This window comes from Heptranchias perlo, chromosome 3 (assembly GCF_035084215.1).
Source record: "Heptranchias perlo isolate sHepPer1 chromosome 3, sHepPer1.hap1, whole genome shotgun sequence".
NCBI classification, from domain to species: Eukaryota; Metazoa; Chordata; class Chondrichthyes; order Hexanchiformes; family Hexanchidae; genus Heptranchias; species Heptranchias perlo.
This window is the reverse complement of record NC_090327.1, coordinates 56569274-56592315: the sequence shown is the minus strand read 5'-3', so window position 1 is coordinate 56592315 and position 23042 is coordinate 56569274. Positions and strand designations below refer to the sequence as shown.

The following is a 23042-nucleotide window of genomic DNA, read 5'->3' as shown; positions in this document are numbered from 1 at the left end:
CTGGGAATGAGGTTTTTCTCTTAGGGACTAACTTCAATAGCTTACCATTGGTTTTCTTCAGTCTGCTGAGTACCTTTCTGTGATGCAACTGAATCACCAGTCGGGATACTAGCGTCCAATGGGAGCAGAGTGGCCCCTCTCCATCGTAGACCTAACAAGCAGGAGATCAGAGCTGTGGCCTTTGAATACTGGGTTGATATCCAACAGGGTACTCGTGCCCGGTGGGAGTGGAGTGGCTCCTCTCCACTGTATCTAGCCGATCCTCCTGGTAGGGGGTGGGTGAGTCAGGCAAATGACCTGTCCACATAAAAAAGGACTTTTTTGTAGAAACAAACCAGAGTACGATCTGCTGTGTGTAAAAAGCAGGGGAAGAAATGGACTGCCTCATGTGCCACTAGGCACGGAAGAGAAAAAAGAACCACCTCAGTGTGCTTTGGATCTTTTGTGCATTAAAATCAACTTTCTTTCTTGTCACCCTTTTGATTCCTCTGATTTTAATGAATTTTTGACATTTGATTAACTTTGTTTCAAAAACATAGTTCACCCCCCCCCACCCCGGAGAAGGTAGCAGTGACTGTATCCCTAGAATGCATCTTTATATTTTATAAACCAATTGATTAAAATAATTAATTCAGATTTTGTGAAATGTGGTTGTCAATATTTCTTTCTCAACACCAATCTGCACCCTTACCACTTCTACCAGCAGCAGCACATAGATTGCACATTCATTAGCATACAAAAAGTAGTAAATTGGCATCATGTCAACTAACCTCTGATTAGTATCTTATTGCCAGGCGTCAGGCCAGCTGCTGCAATTTCAAAACTTTCCAGTTATTCATTAGCTGAAGACATTTAAGCCCTGCCTTTCCATGCCTCTGCCTGCTGTGCGGGCCCTTGCTGATAGTGGGCACAGATCAAAAAATCTGGCCCCGATCTCACATGCCACACTTGCATTGCACACAATTTCCCAATGGTCAGTTTGGGATCAAAAAATGAGGCCATGTTACTGAAATGCATGAGTCTTATTTAAATTATTTAAAACAGGCTTCTGGCTGAATATTCTGACTTTGAGTGAGATTCCACTCTCAGCATGCACCTCGCTCATGTAACTGGGTGTATGGGCCCATTACAAGGCAGATGTAGCATTTGCTTCATGGAGGCCCTATGCAAAAGTTCGGTTTGGAGCCCCTACATCAATAAGGGCAAGATTAAACTTATTTAATACATTAAACTCAAGAGGTATGGGGAGAGTGGGAATATGGTATTGAGATAGAGGATCAGCCATGGTCATATTGAATGGCGGAGCAGGCTCGAAGGGCCGAATGGCCTACTCCTGCTCCTATTTTCTATGTTTCTATGTTTATCACTGGATCCACCTCATATGGCTCGGGGCCCATTGCACGGTGCTAACGCCGCTGCTGCTTAAAGGGAAATGGCAGTTTTTGTTCCTGGTAAAAGTATTTGGACTTGAAATTCCTGAGGGTCCCCCCAGGAACTCCCCAGACACAGCTCTCTGACATGGGGGTGGCGGGCAGAAGATCCACCCGTGGCCCACCCACAGAATTTAAAGGAGTAGTGTAAACCGGGCAGAATCCCAGGATAGCTGGGTTCCATCCCAAATTCCTGTCTCCCTCCACCACCCACTCCCTCACCACCCTGTCTAACACCTGAATTTTGGGGCCTTTACTTTTGCATTTTGAGTTACATTTTTGCTGCATTTTGCTCCCTGCATCAGTTGTCTTTGCTAGGCATGCCTGTTTTAAATAACATTATTCTTTGTTGATGTTGGCATTTAAATTGCACCATAGAAAGTGGTAAGAGTAGGTACTCCACATGATTTAGAGGAGTTCATGAGGGGTCAAGAAGATCAGTTGCTATGACATCTGAGGCACTTGGTCCACACCCGTCAATGCCCCAGGATCCGCATTTGTATACTTTTCAAAACCGTACCTGGACATATCAGAGGAGACCTGACTTCACCAACTTCACTTCGTCAAGAGCGGCTGCCACACAGTTGTACCATTTGCTGCTGGACAACCTGCTGACAACATCTGGAATAGGGGCATTTCTTCCCATAGAATGAAATGTTGCCGCAGCATGAAGCTTTCATACCATCGCATTCTTCCAATCCACCAGATGGGACATCTCACCTCAGGCACTTGTATCAAACAAGTCAGAGACTGAAACAGATGGCAAACCATCCAGCCCTCTGCAGTGTGAGCCTGGGAGATTTTAACTCCAGGGCCTCAACTGCATAGGCCCAATCAGTCTCCTGCTCAGGATGAGAAGTGGTGTTCCACAAGGATCGGTGCTGGGACCACTGTTGTTCACATATTTACATAAACGATTTGGACTCGGGAATCAGAAGTACAATTTAAAAATTTGCGGACCACACCAAATTGGGGGAATAGTTAATACTGAGAAGGACTGCGACAAAATGAAGGAAGACATTAATAAACTTGCAGAATGGGCGTGTAATTGGCAAATGAATTTCAATATAGATAAGTGTGAGGTGGGAATAGTAAGGAGGCCACATATTCCTTGGAAAATAAGAGTCTAAATGGAGTAAAGAAGCAGAGGGACCTAGGGGTACAGATACACAAATCACTAAAAATAGCGACACAGGTTAATAAAAAAAGCAAACCAAGCCCTGGGGTTCATTTCTAGAGGGATAGAATTGAAAAGCAGAGAAGCTATGCTAAACTTGTACAGAACTTTGGTTAAAAACAGTGGATGTCCAAAGGGACTTAGGGTTCGGGTACATTGATCATTGAAGTGTCATGAACAGATGTAGAAAATAATCAAGAAGGCAAATGGAATGTTGGCCTTTATATCTAGAGGACTAGAGTACAAGGGGGAAGAGGTTATGCTGCAGCTATACAAAACCCTGGTTAGACCACACCTGGAGTACTGTGAGCAGTTCTGGGCACCGCACCTTCGGAAGGACATATTGGCCTTGGAGGGAGTGCAGCGTAGGTTTACTAGAATGATACCCGGACTTCAAGGGTTAAGTTACGAGGAGAGATTACACCAATTGGGGTTGTATTCTCTAGAGTTTCGAAGGTTAAGGGGTGATCTGATCAAAGTTTATAAGATATTAAGGGGAACAGATAGGGTGGATAGAGAGAAACTATTTCCGCTGGTTGGGGATTTTAGGAGTAGGGGGCACAGTCTAAAAATTAGAGCCAGACCTTTCAGGAGCGAGATTAGAAAACATTTCTACACACAAAGGGTTGTAGAAGTTTGGAACTCTCTTCTGCAAACGGCAATTGATACGAGCTCAATTGCTAAATTTAAATCAGAGATAGACAGCTTTTTGGCAACCAAAGGTATTAAGGGATATGGGCCAAAGGCAGGTATATGGAGTTAGATCACAGATCAGCCATGATCTTATCAAATGGCGGAGCAGGTACGAGGGGCTGAATGGCCTACTCCTGTTCCTATGTTCCTAGACCACACTTGGAGAACTGTGAACAGTTCTGGTCTCCACACTATAAAAAGGATATAGAGGCACTGGAGAAGATGCAAAGAAGATTTACTAGGATGATACCAGAAATTATGGTTATATTTATTAGGAAAGATTGAGCAGGTTGGGGCTCTTTTCTCTAGAAAAAAGAATGAGGGGTGACCTGATAGAGGTCTTTAAGATTATGAAAGGGTTTGATAGGGTGGACATAGAGACAATGTTTCCACTTGTGGGGGAGACCAGAACTAGGGGCCATAGATATAAGATCGTCACTAACAAATCCAAAAGGGAATTCAGGAGAAACTTCTTCACCCAGAGAGTGGTAAGAATGTGAAACTCGCTATCACAAGAAGTAGTTAAAGCGACTAGCATAGATGCATTTAAGGGAAGCTAGATAAACACACGAGGGAGAAGGGAATAGAAGGATATGTTTGTAGGGTTAGATGAAGAAGGGTGGAAGGAAGCTCAAGTGGAGCACAAACACTGGCATGGACCTGTTGGGCCGAATGGCCTGTTTCCGTGCTGTACATTCTTCGTAATTCTTTGTAAGATCGGTGGGAAGTGCTAGCTGGCTGGCAGGCAGGAGTGGGATTTGGTGCGGCAGTAAGCCGCCACCAGGGGACAATGAATTCCCTATTGGATTTGTTAGTGACTATCTTATATTTATGGCCACTAGTTCTGGTCTCCCTCACAGGGGACAAAGGAACGATCCCCGGCACTCAGGTACACGGTGGGGAGAAGGGTTGGGTGGGCGTCAGGGGAGGGTGAGGGAAACCTAGGGCAGGAGAGGATTCCATGCCCAAGGTTCCCTTGTGGGGCCCAGAAGAGCACTCCTGAAAGTTAAAAAAAAATTAACCTACTTTTCTGGGCTTCTTCTGACCCTGGCTCCTCTTGCCGCCAGGTTGGCTAGGTGGGGAAGCCTCCCAGCACAAACCCCGTTAAAATTGCAATTAGGCCCTGATTACATCATTGGAGCCCAATCTGTATATTTAAAGAAGGACCCCACTCGCCTGCTCAAAAGAGCAGGTTAACATTGCAACTCATGGGAAGGCAGCAGGATTGGAGGTTTTTTTTTATTCGTTCATGGGATGTGGACGTCACTGGCAAGGCCAGCATTTATTGCCCATCCCTAATTACCCTCAGCTTAAATCATTGTGGCCATTTTAACTGCCCATCTGATTTCTAATAGACGGCCAGGATTAAAATCAGCCTTTAAGTTTGCCAGTGCAACAGCTACATCATTTTTTTCTGTAGAATGGAGGCATCCATTGGACAGGGTATAAAAGCTGAGTTCCCTTGAGAGTTGGGTGGTGTAGCACTTTACAGGTCACTCTATTTCATTTCTCGTGCATGTTTGTTTCTTTTCCCCTTCTCCTTGTTCTGTTTTTTTTTTCCAAAACGCTGTTTATCTGTAATATCTTCCAATTTTGACAGTCCACACCTGAAATGTGAATTTTCATCCTCACAGATGCTGCTTGACCTGCTCAGTGTTTCCAGCACTTTTTCTCTTCATTTCAGATTTTCACCTTCTGCAGTTGTACTGCCTTATTTGTTTAAGTTGTATAATGTGCCATTTATTTCTAATTTCAAAATGTATTTCTACTTTCCAAACCATGACTCCTAATGTACTTGGCACATCCTCAGATGTTATTTACATTACTGTATTTTCATAAACATTTTAAACTCTCACTTCATCATTTCACAACTCTAAAGTTACACCAACTATTGACTCCAGTTGCCTGTAATAATCGAGTTATAGTCCAACAATTTTATTTGAAAATCACAAGCTTTCGGAGGCTTCTTCCTTCCTCAGGTGAATGTCAAGAAATCCTCGAAACTTTCGCATTTATAAATCACAGAACAATACCTGGTGATTACAGATAATCTTTCCAACTGCCCGTTGCCAAGGCAATCAAAGTTTTCAGACAGAGAGGTGTTACCTACAGGACCACCGAATGTACAAACAACCAAAAACAAAAATAAACAGAGAGAGGCAGAAACATAGAAACATCCGGAAGGAAGAGAAAGACAGCAAATGACCCGTTATATTAAAAACAGATAACTTTTGTTCACTGGTGGGGTTACGTGTAGCGTGACATGAACCCAAGATCCCGGTTGAGGCCGTCCTCATGGGTGCGGAACTTGGCTATCAATTTCTGCTCAACGATGTTGGCGTATTGGGGTGCGAATTTGGTCCCCATGGCTGTTCCGTGTGTTTGGGTAAAGAACTGGTTATCGAAGGTGAAGACATTGTGATCCAGGATGAAGCGGATGAGTTGTAGGATGGCGTCTGGAGATTGGCTGTTGTTGGTGTTGAGTATTGATGCTGTCGCAGCGATGCCGTCATCGTGGGGGATACTGGTGTAGAGTGCCGAGACGTCCATCGTGGTGAGAAGTATTCCTGGTTCAACTGGTCCGTGGGTACTGAGTTTTTGTAGGAAGTCTGTAGTGTCGTGACAGAAGCTGGGGGTTCCCTGTACGATGGGTTTCAGGATGCCCTCGATGTATCCAGAGAGGTTCTCACACAGGGTTCCGTTGCCTGATACGATAGGACGTCCGGGTGTGTTGGCTTTGTGTATCTTTGGGAGGCAGTAGAAGTCTCCCACGCGGGGAGTACGTGGGATGAGAGCGCGTAGGATGCTTTGAAGGTCTGGATCGAAGGTCTTGATACTCAATACTCAATACTCAACACCAACAACAGCCAATCTTCAGACGCCATCCTACAACTCATCCGCTTCATCCTGGATCACAATGTCTTCACCTTCGATAACCAGTTCTTTAACCAAACACACAGAACAGCCATGGGGACCAAATTCGCACCCCAATATGCCAACATTTTCATGCACAAGTTCGAGCAGGACTTCTTCACTGCACAGGACCTCCAACCAACGCTATACACCAGATACGTCGACGACATTTTCTTTCTATGGACCCACGGCGAAGAATCACTAAAGAGACTACACGATAACATCAACAAGTTCCATCCCACCATCAAGCTCACCATGGACTACTCCTCAGAATCAGTTTCTTTCTTGGACACACGAATCTCCATCAAAGACAGGCACCTCAGCACCTCACTCTACCGCAAGCCCACGGACAACCTCACGATGCTCCACTTTTCCAGCTTCCACCCTAACCACGTCAAAGAGGCCATCCCCTATGGACAGGCCCTGCGAATACACAGGGTCTGCTCAGACGAGGAGGAACGCGATGGACATCTACAGACGCTGAAAGGCGCCCTAGTAAGAACGGGATATGACGCTCGACTCATCGATTGACAGTTCCGACGGGCCACAGCGAAAAATCGCATAGACCTCCTCAGGAGACTAACACAGGACGCAACCAACAGAGTACCCTTCGTCGTCCAGTACTTCCCCGGAGCGGAGAAACTACGCCATGTTCTCCGCAGCCTTCAACATGTCATCAATGACGACGAACACCTCGCTATGGCCATCCCCACACCTCCACTATTTGCCTTTAAACAGCCACCCAACCTCAGACCATCGTTCGCAGCAAATTACCCAGCTTTCAGGAGAACAGCGTCCACGACACCACACAACCCTGCCACGGTAACCTCTGCAAGACATGCCAGATCATCGACACAGATACCACCATCACACGAGAGGACACCACCCACCAGGTACTTGGTTCATACTTCTGTTGTCTACCTCATACGTTGCAGGAAAGGATGCCCCAGAGCATGGTACATTGGCGAGACCATGCAGACACTGCGACAACGGATGAACGGACACCGCGCAACAATCGCCAGACAGGAGGTTTCCCTCCCAGTCGGGGAACACTTCAGCAGTCAAGGACATTCAGCCACCGACCTTCGGGTAAGCGTACTCCAAGGCGGCCTTCGAGACACACGACAGCGCAAAATCGTTGAGCAGAAATTGATAGCCAAGTTCCGCACCCATGAGGACGGCCTCAACCGGGATCTTGGGTTCATGTCACGCTACACGTAACCCCACCAGCGAAAAAAAGTTATCTGTTTTTAATATAACGGGTCATTTGCTGTCTTTCTCGTCCTTCCGGATGTTTCTATGTTTCTGCCTCTCTGTTTTTTTTGGTTGTTTGTATATTCGGTGGCCCTGTAGGTAACACCTCTCTGTCTGAAAACTTTGATTGCCTTGGCAACGAGCAGTTGGAAAGATTATCTGTAATCACCAGGTATTGTTCTGTGATTTATAAATGCCAAAGGTTCGACGATTTCTTGACATTCACCTGAGGAAGGAGGAAGCCTCCTAAAGCTTGTGATTTTCAAATAAAATTGTTGGACTATAACTTGGTGTTGTAAAATTGTTTTCAATTGTCAACCCCAGTCCATCACCGGCATCTCCACATCATGTAATAATCGAGCAGCACCACGAGAGAGCGATGTCAACGTGCTCACTCGACACCGCTTCAGCCTGAAGTTCAGGACAAGCAGCCCCAAACCACGCGTCTGCGCAAACTCGAGCTGTGCGAGCGAACCATTTCGCCTGAAAAGAAAAAAACCTCTTTGCGTACGTCCGATTGTGACGTGACAGACGTGCACCCCCCCCCCCCCTCTCCCCCAGCCCGCAGGTTGAACATTCTATCGTACGTCCGATCGCGAAGCGACTCGCCGCCTCTCCCTCAGCTGCGCCTCAGATTCTTCATCAGTCCGATTATGACGTGATTGGTTGCGTGACCCGCCTTTCGTGTTGTGCGGAGAGGGAGAGAGCGAGAGGGAGCGGGCTCGACCATGGAAAGGCAGAGGCGAGCGACGGCGGGGGCCGGGCGGCGCTCGAGTGGCGACAGCTGACTCACCGGTACCTACAGCTCTGCCAGATAGAGGCGTACACGGTACACAGGCAGACCGACAGCGCGACTCCTTCAACGAGCAGCCGACTTTCACTGACCGGCAGCACGGCCGTTGACAATGTCCTCGCAGTGGGTGTCGATGGGGAGTCACCTCCGGGGGGTCCTGGACGTGGCCCTGCGGGTCCCCTGCATTTTCGTCATCGACGCCATCTTGAACTCTTACTACGACGGAGACGAGACCCTGTCCGCGGTGGCTCGACAGGTATCGCAGCGGTTACTGGGTGAGTGATTGCGGTGCCAGGCAGGGCGGCCCGAACCCGTTGCAGTTTACAGAACAAGTCCGGAGGGGCGCGGGCCGGGATAGTGACTTGTTCGGAGGGTTTCTGTGGACGGTGTCAGCTGAGCCCCACCGGGGACATGGGTCTTCCTGCATCAGTTGAACACATAATGGAGTGAAGGGTGCAGTAGTTGGTCAGGATTAGTTCCGCTTTAATGAGGAAGGGTGAAGAGTTCTTGCTTGGTCAGGTGCAACTCTATGGGGAAAGTGTATGGAGGCGTCAATGGACGAGTTGCAGGCCTAATCTGGCGGGGAGGGAGGAGAAAGGCAAGTCCTTATTTCATTTGACTCGATCAGAATTTTTCTTCCCCCTACTGATAACCTGAGCTGCAATAGTTGAAGCTCTAATGGGAAGGGATATGGAGGACCTGACGGATTAATTCAGGACTAATGGAGCAGAGTGCCCCATCAGATTTGTTGGTACTCTGATGGGAGGAGGGGGCTTCCTTTGGATTAATTGGAGCTCTTAATAGGGAGTTGTTGAATGAGTTAGAATCATAGAAAGTTATGGCACAGAAGAGGCCATACGGCCCATCGTGTCCATAATGGCCGAAAAAGATATCCAGCTTAATCCCACTTTCCGGCACTTGGTCCGTAGCCCTGTAAGTTACGGCAATTCAAGTGCACATCCAAGTACTTCTTAAATGAGTTAAGGTTTTCTGCTTCTGCCACCCTTTCAGGCAGTGAGTTCCAGGCACCCACCACCCTCTAGGTGAAAAAAATTCTCCTCAGCTCCCATCTTATCCTTCTACCAATTACTTTAAATCTGTGCCCCCTGGTCACTAACCCTTCTGCTAAGGGAAATAGGTCCTCCCTATCTACTCTACCTAGTCCTGACATAATTTTATATACCTCAATTAAATCTCCCCTCAGCCTCCTTTGTTCCAAAGAAAACAATCCCAGCCTATCCAATCTTTTCAAATAGCTAAAGTTCTCCAGCCCTAGCAACATCCTTGTAACTATCCTTTGTACCCTCTCTAGTGCAATCACGTTTCCTGTAATGTGGTGACCAGAACTGTACACTGTACTCAAGCTGTGGCCTAACTAGTGTTTTATACAGTTCTAGCATAACCTTCCTGCTCTTATATTCTGCACCTCGGCTGATAAAGGAAAGTATCCCGTATGCCTTTTTAACCACCTTATCTACCTGTCCTGCTAACTTCAGGGACCTGTGGACATGCACTCCAAGGTCTCTTTGTTCTTCTACAACTCTCTGTATCCTCCCATTTATTGTGTATTCCCTTCCCTTGTTTGCCCTCCCCAAATGCATTACCTCACACTTCTCTGGATTGAATTCCATTTGCCACTTTTCTGCCCACCTGATCAGTCCATTGATATCTTCCTGCAGTCTACAGCTTTCCTCCTCACTATCAACCGCACGGCCAATTTTTGTATCATCTGCAAACTTCTTGATCAAGCTTCACAAATTCAAGTGCAAATCATTAATATATACCACAAAAAGCAAGGGACCTAGTACTGAGCCTTACAGGACCCACTGGAAACAGACTGCCAGTCGCAAAAACACCCATCAACCATTACCCTTTGCTTCCTGCCACTGAGCCAACTTTGGATCCAACTAGCCACTTTCCCTTGGATCCCATGAGCTTTTACTTTTATGACCAGTCCTGCCATGTGGGACCTTGTCATAAGCCTTGCTAAAATCCATGTACACTACATCAAATGCGTTACCCTCAAAAACCCTCCTTGTTACCTGCTCAAAATATTCAATCAAGTTAGTCAGACACTACCTTCCCTTAACAAATCCATGCTGACTGACCTTGATTAACCCGTGCCTTTCTAAATGATTTATGCTGTCCCTCAGAATTGATTCCAATAATTTGCCCACCACCCAGGTTAGACTGACAATCCTCTGGCACCACAGCTGTAGCCAGGGAGGATTGGAAAATGATGGTTAGAGCCTCCGCTATTTCCTCCCTTGTTTCTCTTAGCAGCCTGGGATTCATTTCATCCGGGCCTGGTGATTTATCTACTTTCAAAGATGCTAAACCCCTTAATACTTCCCCTCTCACTGTTTATCCCATCCAATATTTCACACTCCTCTTCCTTAACTACAGTCTCCATATCGTCCCCCTCTTTTGTGAAGACAGACGCAAAGTATTCATTCAGAACCATTCCCACATCTTCCACCTCCACACATAGGTTACTTTTTGGTCTCTAAAGGGCCCTACTCTTTCCTTAGTTATCCTCTTGCTCTTTATGTATTGATAAAACATTTTTGGGTTTTCCTTCATTTTACTTGCCAATATTTTTTCATGCGCTCTTTACTTTCCTAATTTCCTTCTTAATTTCACCCCTGCACTTTCTATACTCCTAGGCTTTCTGCAGTATTGAGCTCTTGGTATCTGATATAAGCTTCCCTTTTTTGCCTTATCTTATCCTGTATGCTCCTTGAGTTACAGCTCTATTGAAGAGGATAATTGTGGATTAATTCATCTTGGAGGAAAGAAGTGAGTTCTGTTGAGTTAGTACATGTTGCTTATTAGTGTGAGTGATTGTGGGGAAAAAAATCCTATCTTGGGTGCATTTCAAATGATAACGTCTGTTGTGGATACTCATGTGGCTAGAATGCCTCAAGTGTAGAATCATAGAAGTTTACAACATGGAAACAGGCCCTTCGGCCCAACATGTCATGTTGCCCAGTTTATACCACTAAGCTAGTCCCAATTGCCTGCACTTGGCCCATATCCCTCTATACTCATCTTACCCATGTAACTGTCCAAATGCTTTTTAAAAGACAAAATTGTACCCGCCTCTACTACTGCCTCTGGCAGCTCGTTCCAGACACTCACCACCCTTTGAGTGAAAAAATTGCCCCTCTCACCTTAAATCTATGCCCCCTCGTTATAGACTCCCCTACCTTTGGGAAAAGATTTTGACGATCTACCTTATCTATGCCCCTCATTATTTTATAGACTTGTATAAGATCACCCCGAAACCACCTACTCTCCAGGGAAAAAAGTCTCAGTCTATCCAACCTCTCCCTATAAGTCAAACCATCAAGTCCCGGTAGCATCCTAGTAAATCTTTTCTGCACTCTTTCTAGTTTAATAATATCCTTTCTATAATAGGGTGACCAGAACTGTACACAGTATTCCAAGTGTGGCCTTACTAATGTCTTGTACAACTTCAACAAAGCATCCCAACTCCTGTATTCAATGTTCTGACCAATGAAACCAAGCATGCCGAATGCCGCCTTCACCACCCTGTCCACCTGTGACTCCACTTTCAAGGAGCTATGAACCTGTACTCCTAGATCTCTTTGTTCTATAACTCTCCCCAACGCCCTACCATTAACGGAGTAGGTCCTGGCCCGATTTGATCTACCAAAATGTATCACCTCACATTTATCTAAATTAAACTCCATCTGCCATTCATCGGCCCACTGGCCCAATTTATCAAGATCCCGTTGCAATCTAGATAACCTTCTTCACTGTCCACAATGCCACCAATCTTGGTGTCATCTGCAAACTTACTAACCATGCCTCCTAAATTCTCATCCAAATCATTAATATAAATAACAAATAACAGCGGACCCAGCACCGATCCCTGAGGCACACCGCTGGTCACAGGCCTCCAGTTTGAAAAACAACCCTGTACAACCACCCTCTGTCTTCTGTCGTCAATCCAATTTTGTATCCAATTGGCTACCTCACCTTGGATCCCGTGAGATTTAACCTTGTGTAACAACCTACCATGTGGTACCTTGTCAAAGGCTTTGCTGAAGTCCATGTAGACCACGTCTACTGCACAGCCCTCATCTATCTTCTTGGTTACCCCTTCAAAAAACTCAATCAAATTCGTGAGACATGATTTTCCTCTCACAAAACCATGCTGACTGTTCCTAATCAGTCCCTGCCTCTCCAAATGCCTGTAGACCCTGTCTCTCAGAATACCCTCTAACAACTTACCCACTACAGATGTCAGGCTCACAGGCCTGTAGTTCCCAGGCTTTTCCCTGCCGCCCTTCTTAAACAAAGGCACAACATTTGCTACCCTCCAATCTTCAGGCACCTCACCTGTAGCTGTCGATGATTCAAATATCTCTGCTAGGGGACGCGCAATTTCCTCCCTAACCTCCCATAACGTCCTGGGATACATTTCATCAGGTCCCGGAGATTTACCTACCTTGATGCGCGTTAAGACTTCCAGCACCTCCCTCTCTGTAATATGTACACTCCTCAAGACATCACTATTTATTTCCCCAAGTTCCCTAACATCCATGCCTTTCTCAACCGTAAATACCAATGTGAAATATTCATTCAGGATCTCACCCATCTCTTGTGGTTCCGCACATAGATGACCTTGTTGATCCTTAAGAGGCCCTACTCTCTCCCTAGTTACTCTTTTGCCCTTTATGTATTTGTAGAAGCTCTTTGGATTCTCCTTTGCCTTATCTGCCAAAGCAATCTCATGTCCCCTTTTTGCCCTCCTGATTTCTCTCTTAACTCTACTCTGGCAATCTCGATACTCTTCAAGGGATCCACTTGATCCCAGCTGCCTATGCATGTCATATGCCTCCTTTTTGACTAGGGCCTCAATCTCCTGAGTCATCCAAGGTTCCCTATTTCTACCAGCCTTGCCCTTCACTTTATAAGGAATGTGCTTACCCTGAACCCTGGTTAACACACTTTTGAAAGCCACCCACTTACCAGACGTCCCTTTGCCTGCCAACAGACTTTCCCAATCAACTTCTGGAAGTTCCTGTCTAATACCATCAAAATTGGCCTTTCCCCAATTTAGAATTTTAACTTTTGGGCCAGACCTATCCTTCTCCATAGCTATCTTAAAACTAATAGAATTATGATCACTGGTCCCAAAGTGATCCCTCACTAACACTTCTGTCACCTGCCCTTCCTTATTTCCCAAGAGGAGGTCAAGTTTTGCCCCCTCTCTAGTCGGGCCATCCACATAGTGAATGAGAAATTCCTCCTGAATACACTCAACAAATTTCTCTCCATCCAAGCCCCTAATGCTATGGCTGTCCCAGACAATGTTGGGAAAGTTAAAGTCCCCTACTATTACCACCCTATTTTTCTTGCAGCTGTCTGTAATCTCCTTACATATTTGCTCCTCAATTTCCTGTTGACTATTTGGGGGTCTAGTACAATCCTATCAGTGATCTCTCCCTTCTTATTTTTCAGTTCTACCCATATAGACTCAGTGGGCGAACCCTCGGATATATCCCCTCTCACTACTGCCGTGATGTTCTCCCTAATCAAGAACGCAACTCCCCCTCCTCTCTTACCTCCTGCTCTATCTTTCCTATAGCATCTGTACCCTGGAACATTGAGCTGCCAGTCCTGCCCCTCCCTTAGCCATGTTTCAGTAATAGCTATAACATCCCAGTCCCATGTACCCATCCATGCCCTGAGTTCATCTGCCTTGCCCATCAGACTTCTTGCATGAAATAAATGCAGTTTAATCTAGACTTCCCTTGGTCTTTGCCCTGCTTTCTCAGACCATCTGTCCGGTCATGTTTTGTACACTCTCCCTTACTGCCTTTTGTTCTGTCACCACTTTACTTCCCACTGACTTCCTGCATTGGTTCCCATCCCCCTGCCACATTAGTTTAAACCCTCCCCAACAGCACTAGCAAACACTCCCCCTAGGACATTGGTTCCAGTCCTGCCCAGATGCAGACTGTCCAATTTGTACTGGTCCCACCTCCCCCAGAACCGGTTCCAATGGCCCAGGAATTTGAATCCTTCCCTCTTGCACCATCTCTCAAGCCACGTATTCATCCTAGCTATCCTGTCGTTCCTACTCTGACTAGCCCGTGGCACTGGTAGCAATCCTGAGATTACTACCTTTTGAGGTCCTACTTTTTAGTTTAACTCCTAACTCCCTAAATTCAGCTTGTAGGACCTCATCCCGTTTTTTACCTATATCGTTGGTACCCATATGCACCACGACAACTGGCTGTTCACCCTCCCCCTCCAGAATTTCCTGCAGCCGCTCCGCGACATCCCTGACCCTTGCACCAGAGAGGCAACATACCATCCTGGAGTCTCGGTTGCGTCCGCAGAACCGCCTGTCTATTCCCCTTACAATCAAGTCCCCTATCACTATAGCTCTGCCACTCTTTTTCCTGCCCTCCTGTGCAGCAGAGCCAGCCACGCTGCCATGAACCTGGCCGCTGTCACCTTCCCCTGGTGAGCCATCTCCCCCAACAGTATCCAAAACTGTATACCTGTTTTGGAGGGAGATGACCGCAGGGGACCCCTGCACTGCCTTCCTACTCTTCCTCTGTCTGTTGGTCACCCATTCACTCTCTCCCTCAGTAATTTTTATCTGTGGTGTGACCAACTCACTGAACATGCTATCCACGACTTCCTCAGCATCGCGGATGCCCCAAAGTGAGTCCATCCGCAGCTCCAGAGTCGTCAAGCGGTCAAACAGTAGCTGCAGCTGGACACACTTCCCGCAGGTGAAGGAACCAGGGACACAGGAAGGATCCCTGAATTTCCACATCCCACAAGAGGAACATGACACGGGTCTGGGATCTCCTGCCATGACTTAACCCTTAAGTTAGCTTAACAACAACTACAATGTCAAAAAAAAGGAAAGAAAAACTACTTACCAGTCACCAGCCAGTCACTTACCTGTTGGCTGTGACTTTGTGCCTCCAGCAGCTGCAGTAGCTCGATCCTCCTCCTAGTCAACTTGCTTGTCCTCCTCACAGTGCCTCTTTTTTTGGTTAGAGGAGGAGGAGGGAGGGAGGGAAACACAAGTGTAGTGTTTCGGGATTGTAGGAAGTGTCTCTGAATGCATGAGCTCAAGCTCAAAGTTTGTGAGCTTCAGGACCAGCTTGGAACATTTTGTCGCATGGGAGGCTGAAGGGATCCTGCATGCATATTCCACAAAGTGCTTACCTTGTAGACACAGTGAGTTAGTGAGGAATGGAAGTGGACCATCCATCAGGGTAGGAAGAGGAGATGGGAGGTAATGCAGGGATCTCCTAGGTGCTGACTTGATAAATGAGAGAATACCAGTGCCATTAGCATCAACTTGAAGAATGATGATGGCAATCAATGTTGTGGAGCAAGTGGTTGATAAAGTGGGGGAAGTGAAGTAACACAGTAGCAATAGGAGATTTCATATTCAAGGGAATAGACAGGTACCTTTGTAACTACAGCTGAAAGTTTTTTAATTCATTCTGGGGATATGGGCATTACTGACAAAGTTGGCATTTACTGCCCATCCCTAGTTGCCTTTGAGAACGTGATTTTGGGCTTCTTGAATTGCTACAGTCCTCATGTTCCAAATGATGTGTTGCTTCTCATGTGCCAGAGTAAGTGAGATGTTAGAGCTGGTACAAAATATTTTGGAGAGAGATAGGGTACAACCAGAAGTGGTGGTTCATATTGAAACTAATGAAGGGTTGGAATTGAGGTCCTTCAAAAAGGTGTTTCAGGGATTAGGAGATAGATTAAAAGAGCAGCACCTCAGGGGTAGTAATCTCAGAATTATTCCTGCTGCCAGGTACCTAGAATCATAGAAAATTTATTGCACAGAAGGAGGCCATTCAGCCCATCGTGTCTGTGCCAGCCGAAAATGAGCCATCCAGCCTAATCCCACTTTCCAGCGCTTGGTCCGTAGCCTTGTCGGTCACGGCACTTCAGGTGCACATCCAGGTACTTTTTAAATGAGTTGAGGGTTTCTGCCTCTACCATCCTCTCAGGCAGTGAGTTCCAGACCCTACCACCTTCTGGGTGAAAAATAATTTCCACAGCTCCCCTCTAATCCTTCTACCAATCACTTTAAATCTATGCCCCCAGGTTATTGACCTCTCTGCCAAAGGAAATAGGTCCTCCCTATCCACTGTATTTAGGCCTTTCATAATTTTGTACACCTCAATTAAATCACCCCTCAGCTTCCTCTGTTCCAAAGAGAAAGACCCCAGCCTATCCAATCTTTCCTATTAGCTAAAATTCTCCAGTCCTGGCAACATCCTTGTAAATCTCCTCTGTACCCTCTTTAATGCAATTACATCCTTCCTGTGATGTGGTGACCAGAACTGTACACGGTACTCAAGCTGTGGCCTAACCAGTGTTTTATACAGTTCCAGCATAACCTCCCTGCTCTTATGTTCTGTGCCTTGGCTAATAAGGCGGCATATGGCAATACTTTCCTTTAACAACCTTCAGGGATCTGTGGACATGCACTCCAAGGTCCCTCACTTCCTCTACACCCTTCAGTATCCTCCCATTTATTGTGTACTCCTTTTTACTTGTTTGCCCTCCCCAAATGCGTTACCTCACATGTCTCTGGATTGAATTCCATTTGCCACTTTTCTTCCCACCTAACCATTCCAGTGATATCTTCCTGCACTCTACAGCTTTCCTCCTCACTATCAACCGACCGTTAGTAAAGGAGGGAGTGTGGCAAGAGTGGTCTATACGCGATGAGTGGATTTCATTTGAACAGGGTTGGAACCAGCGTACTTGTGTAGGGAGAGTAGTGCTATATGTGGGTTGGGAGGAGGTGTAATTAATATGATGAGGGTGGGAAAAAAAGACAAAGTGGGATACCAAGAGGGGTAGGAAAGATGGGGAAAAAAATAGGTAAGTAATAAAGGTTAATCAAGATGGTGAATTAAAAATAAGATTGCTAATCATCCAGGGACAAGTTTGAGTTGCATATATGTAAATGTACAAAGCATATTTTGCATAAATTTGGTGACATGGAGGCACAAATTACTATGAGGGTATGATATAATTGCATTAACGGAGATTTGGTTTAAGCTGGGTCAGGACTGGGAATTAAACATTTCTGGTTACAAAATTCTCTGGAAGGAAAAAGGGAGGATGGATGGCAGTATTATTCAAAGATTACATTACAGCACTAGAGCATAAAGATTATATAGGGGGTGCTGAAAAAACAATCTATTTGGTGAGAGTTAAGGAATAAGAAGAACTGCTACTGTTTTTTGTAGAAAGATAGGGTACAGCCACAAATGAGAGAGAGGAAGGACTTATTCACACAAGAAATAAATGGAAGGTACTAAACGTTGTAGTCCATTGGATGCGTAGAGAAAATTAGAATGGAACTTGAGGTGTACTCCCCATCTAAAGCTAGTACGAAAGAAAATTAAATGGAGTATAAAAAATAGAAGGGAGGCATGAGGTTACAAAGGGGTGTAAAGAAGGTATGACAGGTAGCATAAAGTGAAATAAAGGATTTTGTAAAGATGTAAAAAGTAACCAGTTAAAAGGAAGGATGGATTAGAGAGACAAAAGGAACCTTCTCAGAGGTTGGAGTGGTGAGGCTACTAAATGAGTACTTTGCATCAGTTTTTCCAAAAGTGATAGTGAAAGTGATAGTGGAAGCATACAAGAGGAAGAGGTGGAGCAATTTGATATAACTATAAATACAAAAGTACAGCAACTTTTAATGTAGTAAAACGTCCCAAAGCGCTTCACAGGAGTGTTATCAAACAAAATTTAACACCGACCCACATAAGGAGATATTAGGACAGGTGACCAAAAGCTTGGTCAAAGAAGTAGGTTTTAAGGAGCGTCTTAAAGGAAGAGAGAGGGGTGTAGAGCTTTTAGGGAGGGAATTCCAGAGCTTGGGGCCTAGGCAGCTGAAGGCACGGCCGCCACTGGTGGAGCGATTAAAATCGAGGGTACGCAAAAGACCAGAATTGGAGGAACGCAGAGATCTTGGAGGGTTGTAGGGCTGGAGGAGATTAGAGATAGGGAGGGGCGAGGCCACAGAGGGATTTGAAAACAAGCGTGAAAATTTTAAAATTGAAGCATTCCCGAGGCAAGAGCGGAGCCGGGCGATGTTACGGAGGTGGAAGTAGGCGGTCTTAGTGATGGAGCGGATATGTGGTCGGGAGCTCATCTCAGTCAAATAGGACGCCAAGGTTGCGAACGGTCTGGTTCAGCCTCAGATGATGACCAGGGAGAGGGATTGAGTCAGTGGCTAGGGAACCGAAGACAATGGCTTCGGTCTTCCCAATATTTAGTTGGAGGAAATTTCTACTCATCCAGTACTGGATGTCAGACAAGCAATGTAACAAATCAGAGACTGTAGAGGGGTCGAGAGAGATGGTTGTGAGGTAGAGCTGGGCGTCGTCAGCGTACATGTAGTAATGGAAATGTTGGTGGAATGTTGAAGGAAGTCAGAGGAAATAGCAGAGGTTCTGACCACACTTTCATACATCCTTGGATTTGTAAGTTGTGCCAGAGGACTAGCGAGATATCACTGTAACACCTTTGTTCAAGAGGAAAGAAGGGGGGAAAACTGAGTAACTATAGACCAGTCAACCTAACATCTGTAGTGGGTAAGCTTGATCAAATTTAAGGTATATTACATCAACTGCAGTTTTGCAGTGTGAATAGGAAGATGGCTAAAGGACATAAAACATGCTACTTTTTGGACTGGGAGATGTGAACAATGGTGTACCCCAGAAGTTAGTGTTAGAAATTTGACTAAAAAAATTAATTAGATTAATCTGCTGTGGTGTTGCAAGACCCAACGTAACCTTCAGGTGAAATGGGATCAGAGGGTGGGGGATAAGTAAATTAAGATGCACAGATGCAATTCTGTCCTCATTTTAAAGTCATATATTCCGTCCCCATTTTTATATTTTCATTATAAATTTGAATGTTCACACTTACAATGGAAACTGCCTATGTAAACTTGTCATGTTTAATTACATGATAGCACTGCAGTAACTACACTCAGGGAAGGCTGTAAATACAGTGTGACAAATTTACATAGGCAGATTCCATTATAAACCTGTTCGTGGGAATTTATAATGGAGAAACTTGACAGGAATGCATGCAGATATGAGACTTGTAATATGTTACTAGTTGGTTTCCTGTGATATTGAAAACAGTGAATCAAGACCAAGTGTAGCTGTCAAGTTTTGAGATCTTTTAACCATTTTTCCACAGAAATTGTTGAGAAATTTATTCTTCATGGTCCAGTATATTTGTCAATGTTAAAGGTTTTGGTGAGACATGTAGTCAAACAATTTCTTTTAAAGTGCAACCAAAATAATTTTGCCATTAAAGAAAAATGCTTTGAATCAACTAAGATTTCAAAATTGTTTTCTAAAGGTTATGATTTTGAAGAGATTTTTCTACTGCTAGGCTTGTGTGGATACTGTGAAGCCTTAAATTTGAATATACTGTGCCTTTACACGTGCATTATTGTTGGGAGGTTCATTAAAGTTCGTGATTCAAATTTTTGCGAAAAACTATACTCAAAATTCTTGCCAATTACTAAATGCAGTTTTGGGTACCCTACTTCAAAACAGCATTGGTGCATTGCAGAGGACTAAAGGTAATTCAAGGAGCTGAGGCTGTTTTAAGTTATGAAGGGAAACTCTCAGAACTGAGGTTCTTTTTGCTGTTTTTTAAATATTGAGGAATAGATAATGTATCCGAGCGTCCATGCTTTTTTGTCATAGTGAGCTCCTTAGTTGCATACCGTGAAGCTTCATGATCGTCAATATTGATTGTCAAAATTAACTATTACAAAGTCATTATTACTAACCTATCTCTGCTAGAGTTTTTAAAAAATCATTATTTACTCATTAAAGCACTCTATCTCAACTATTAGGCTATTTGAATTTGCTGCTACAATGTATTTCTGGCTCTATTTTTTAATAGAGCTTATCTGTTTTAATTTGACATGACTGAAGTTTAGAAAAGAATTGACCTCAGTGCTGCTCTCATTGGTGGATTTGAGCTATATCAATTTTATAGGAATATGTAGATTAGAGTACCAGGTAAACAGTTAATGCTGTGTTGATTTTTTTTTTAAAAAGCCCCAGATGAATATTTGATTAAGAATTAATTTAAAAGTACAGATAGAAATGATTGAATGTAATGAGAAACATGGTAGTTCCTGAGCTGCTAGGATCATGGTAACGTCATGTCAAGGATGAATAAGTGGATATTCTGGAGTTTTGTTTAACTTACCTTTTGGTGGGAGAGTTTCAGTGTGAAACTTTACAAAGCTTTCCTTGGAAGACTAAATGGGTTGTGTAGAGTAAGAGTGGAACGTGTGGACAGAACTGGTTGGATGGGGTGGATAACCTTTTCTGATTCTATGCTTTATGACCTTAAATTAGATGTTTAACTCTTGGTTTTGTACTGTTACTTCATTTGTGAAGGTGGGCACTGATTTTGATAATTTGAACTTGCAAAAAAACCAAATGGAGAAAAGGAGGAATGTACCAGAACTAAGCATTGATTGTTTGCTCCATTAAAAAGTAATTTAATAGCTGTGCTAACAAATGATGATAATAGGTATGATTTTTCTTTTGGGGGGGAAAAAACTGCTGTCGTCTTTCCCACTCCCCACCCCAAAAAAAAATTCATATGACCGTCCCACTATTGGTACAGTCAGGAAGATGGAAATTGTTTTGCCAAAATCATTGTAAATAGTTAGTTAGAGAGAAGGAGACTGATTAATCTTGATTTCAAAACTAAGGAAAGAGGGAGGAGAAAAAGCATGTGGGATCATATATTTGCAGCTTCAGAGGAATGAGAGGAAGTTCAAAAGAACACTAGCAGTGGTATTGATGAAATGGACAAGAAAGATTGTAATAGAGAGGTTCAAAACTAGAGGTTGGTGGGATCGCCTATCCAATGACCATCTTTTTTTTGTTTCCTGAGTTTCATCAGATATGGAGGCTGTATTCAAGTGTTGGATGGACTTCAGCTGTGTATATTTCAGTTGTTGGGGGGGGGGGGGGGTGGAGGGGAGGGAAGAGCTTGGTACAATCTAAGCTTCTTGGAGGCAGCTTTAGCAATGGAGATGATATGGGGATCCCACCTGAAGTCAGATGACATAGCAAAGCCAAGAGTTTTGATTGACTGAGTTAGGCTAGAAATATTAATTGATTAAAAGATTGAGCCAACAAATGAAATGAAAGAAACCAGACTTTCATTTCCCCCATCAAGGACTTGGAGATCATGATGTAACAATGAATAATAGAGGTTATGTGCAATTTACAGGAAGCTGGTGAATCAGCAAAAGAGTGGGTACAGTTATATGATTAGTGGAGTAATTGATACTAAAATGAATCAGAGATAAAGCTGGCTCAGGATGCTTTAGACTGCAGTAGACAGAATTTTTATGAAACTGAGCAGTAGGCATAGTTGAAGCAAGATGCATTACCAGATCTGTCAGAAGAGAGTCCAGTATAAAACATTTCAAGCCAACATGTTGTTCAAGTACTATCACTGGTACTGATAGATCAGAAGAGCAAAAGCAGTTCTAAGGAAAAGCAGCAAAACATTTTCAGACTATTTCAACTTACTTTGTCTGTGTGTGTATATGTGCACACTTCCTTTGTCACACTTTATCACAATAACTCATTCAAATTTCTAATATTGCACTTTATTAGCTGAAATTACATATTCACAACAGAATGGATAGCCAATCTACCAATCAACGATTACTGAGAAAGATCGCCATTGTATAGTGTGGACACTGTACCAATCAGCAAATAGTAAGCTGGAATTAAAACCACTGTTGTGAAGTTCAGAAAAACTACACATCAAAAATGTGCACTCAGCAACAACTCCGATAAAGAAACAGCAACAAACCAATCAAGTTGATCAAAATACTTTTTTGAAAAAATGTTTCCTTTTTTTCAACTCAGCCTGCCAACTCCAAGCTCAAAATAAGTTTTCTAACAAACATTGAAAAATGTCATATTTCAGATTAAAATAAACTTGCCTATAAAATTGATTTTTGTGTCTGAGTGCCATTGTTAACGTTTTCATTTGGCACCTTCAGCCTTCTAGGTCTGAAGCTCTGGAATTACCTCCCCAAACCTTTCTGCCTCTCTCCTCCTTTTTGAGACCCTCCTTAAAACCTGCCTCTTTGATCACTTTTTTAGTCAACCCTCCTAATATCTCCTTATTTGGCTATGTCAATTTCTGTCTGATAAGACTGATGTAAAGTGCCTTGAGACATTTCCAATGTTAAAGAAGCTATATAAATATATATGAATGCTGGTTGTTGCTGTTGAATTTTTAAAAAATTTCATTCATGTGATGTGTGCATTGCTAGCTGTCATTTATTTCCCATAACCGGAGAAAATGTTGGGCATCCTTCTTGAACCACAACGGTCTGCTCCAATAATACTATTGGGTAGGGCGTTCTTATTGTTCTTTGTAATGATTTGATTCAACTGAGTGGCTTGTTAGGCCACATCAGAGGACAGTTAAGAGCTTACCACATTGCAGTGGGACTGGAGTCACATACAGGCCAGCAGGTTTCCTTCCCTAAATGACATTAGTGATCCAGGTGGGTTTTTACAATAATCACTTCTGCTGATGCCATCTTTATATTTCCAGATTTTTAAAACCTGAGTTCAAATTCTCAAACTGCCATGGTACGATTTGAACTCGCATTCTCCGAATTATTAGTCCAGATCTCTGGATTACTATTACAGTA

General features: G+C 44.1%; 1 protein-coding gene across 1 annotated transcript in view; it reads left to right on the top strand.

The window, feature by feature from the left end:
* Positions 1-8024: 8024 nt before the first annotated feature.
* Positions 8025-23042, top strand: part of rnf139 (ring finger protein 139) — a 38806-nt gene continuing 23788 nt past the window's right edge. Inside the window, exon 1 of the mRNA XM_067979754.1 lies at positions 8025-8535. Coding sequence (XP_067835855.1) covers positions 8373-8535 — 163 coding nt within the window. The 5' untranslated portion in view covers positions 8025-8372. The remainder of the gene's footprint in view (positions 8536-23042) is intronic.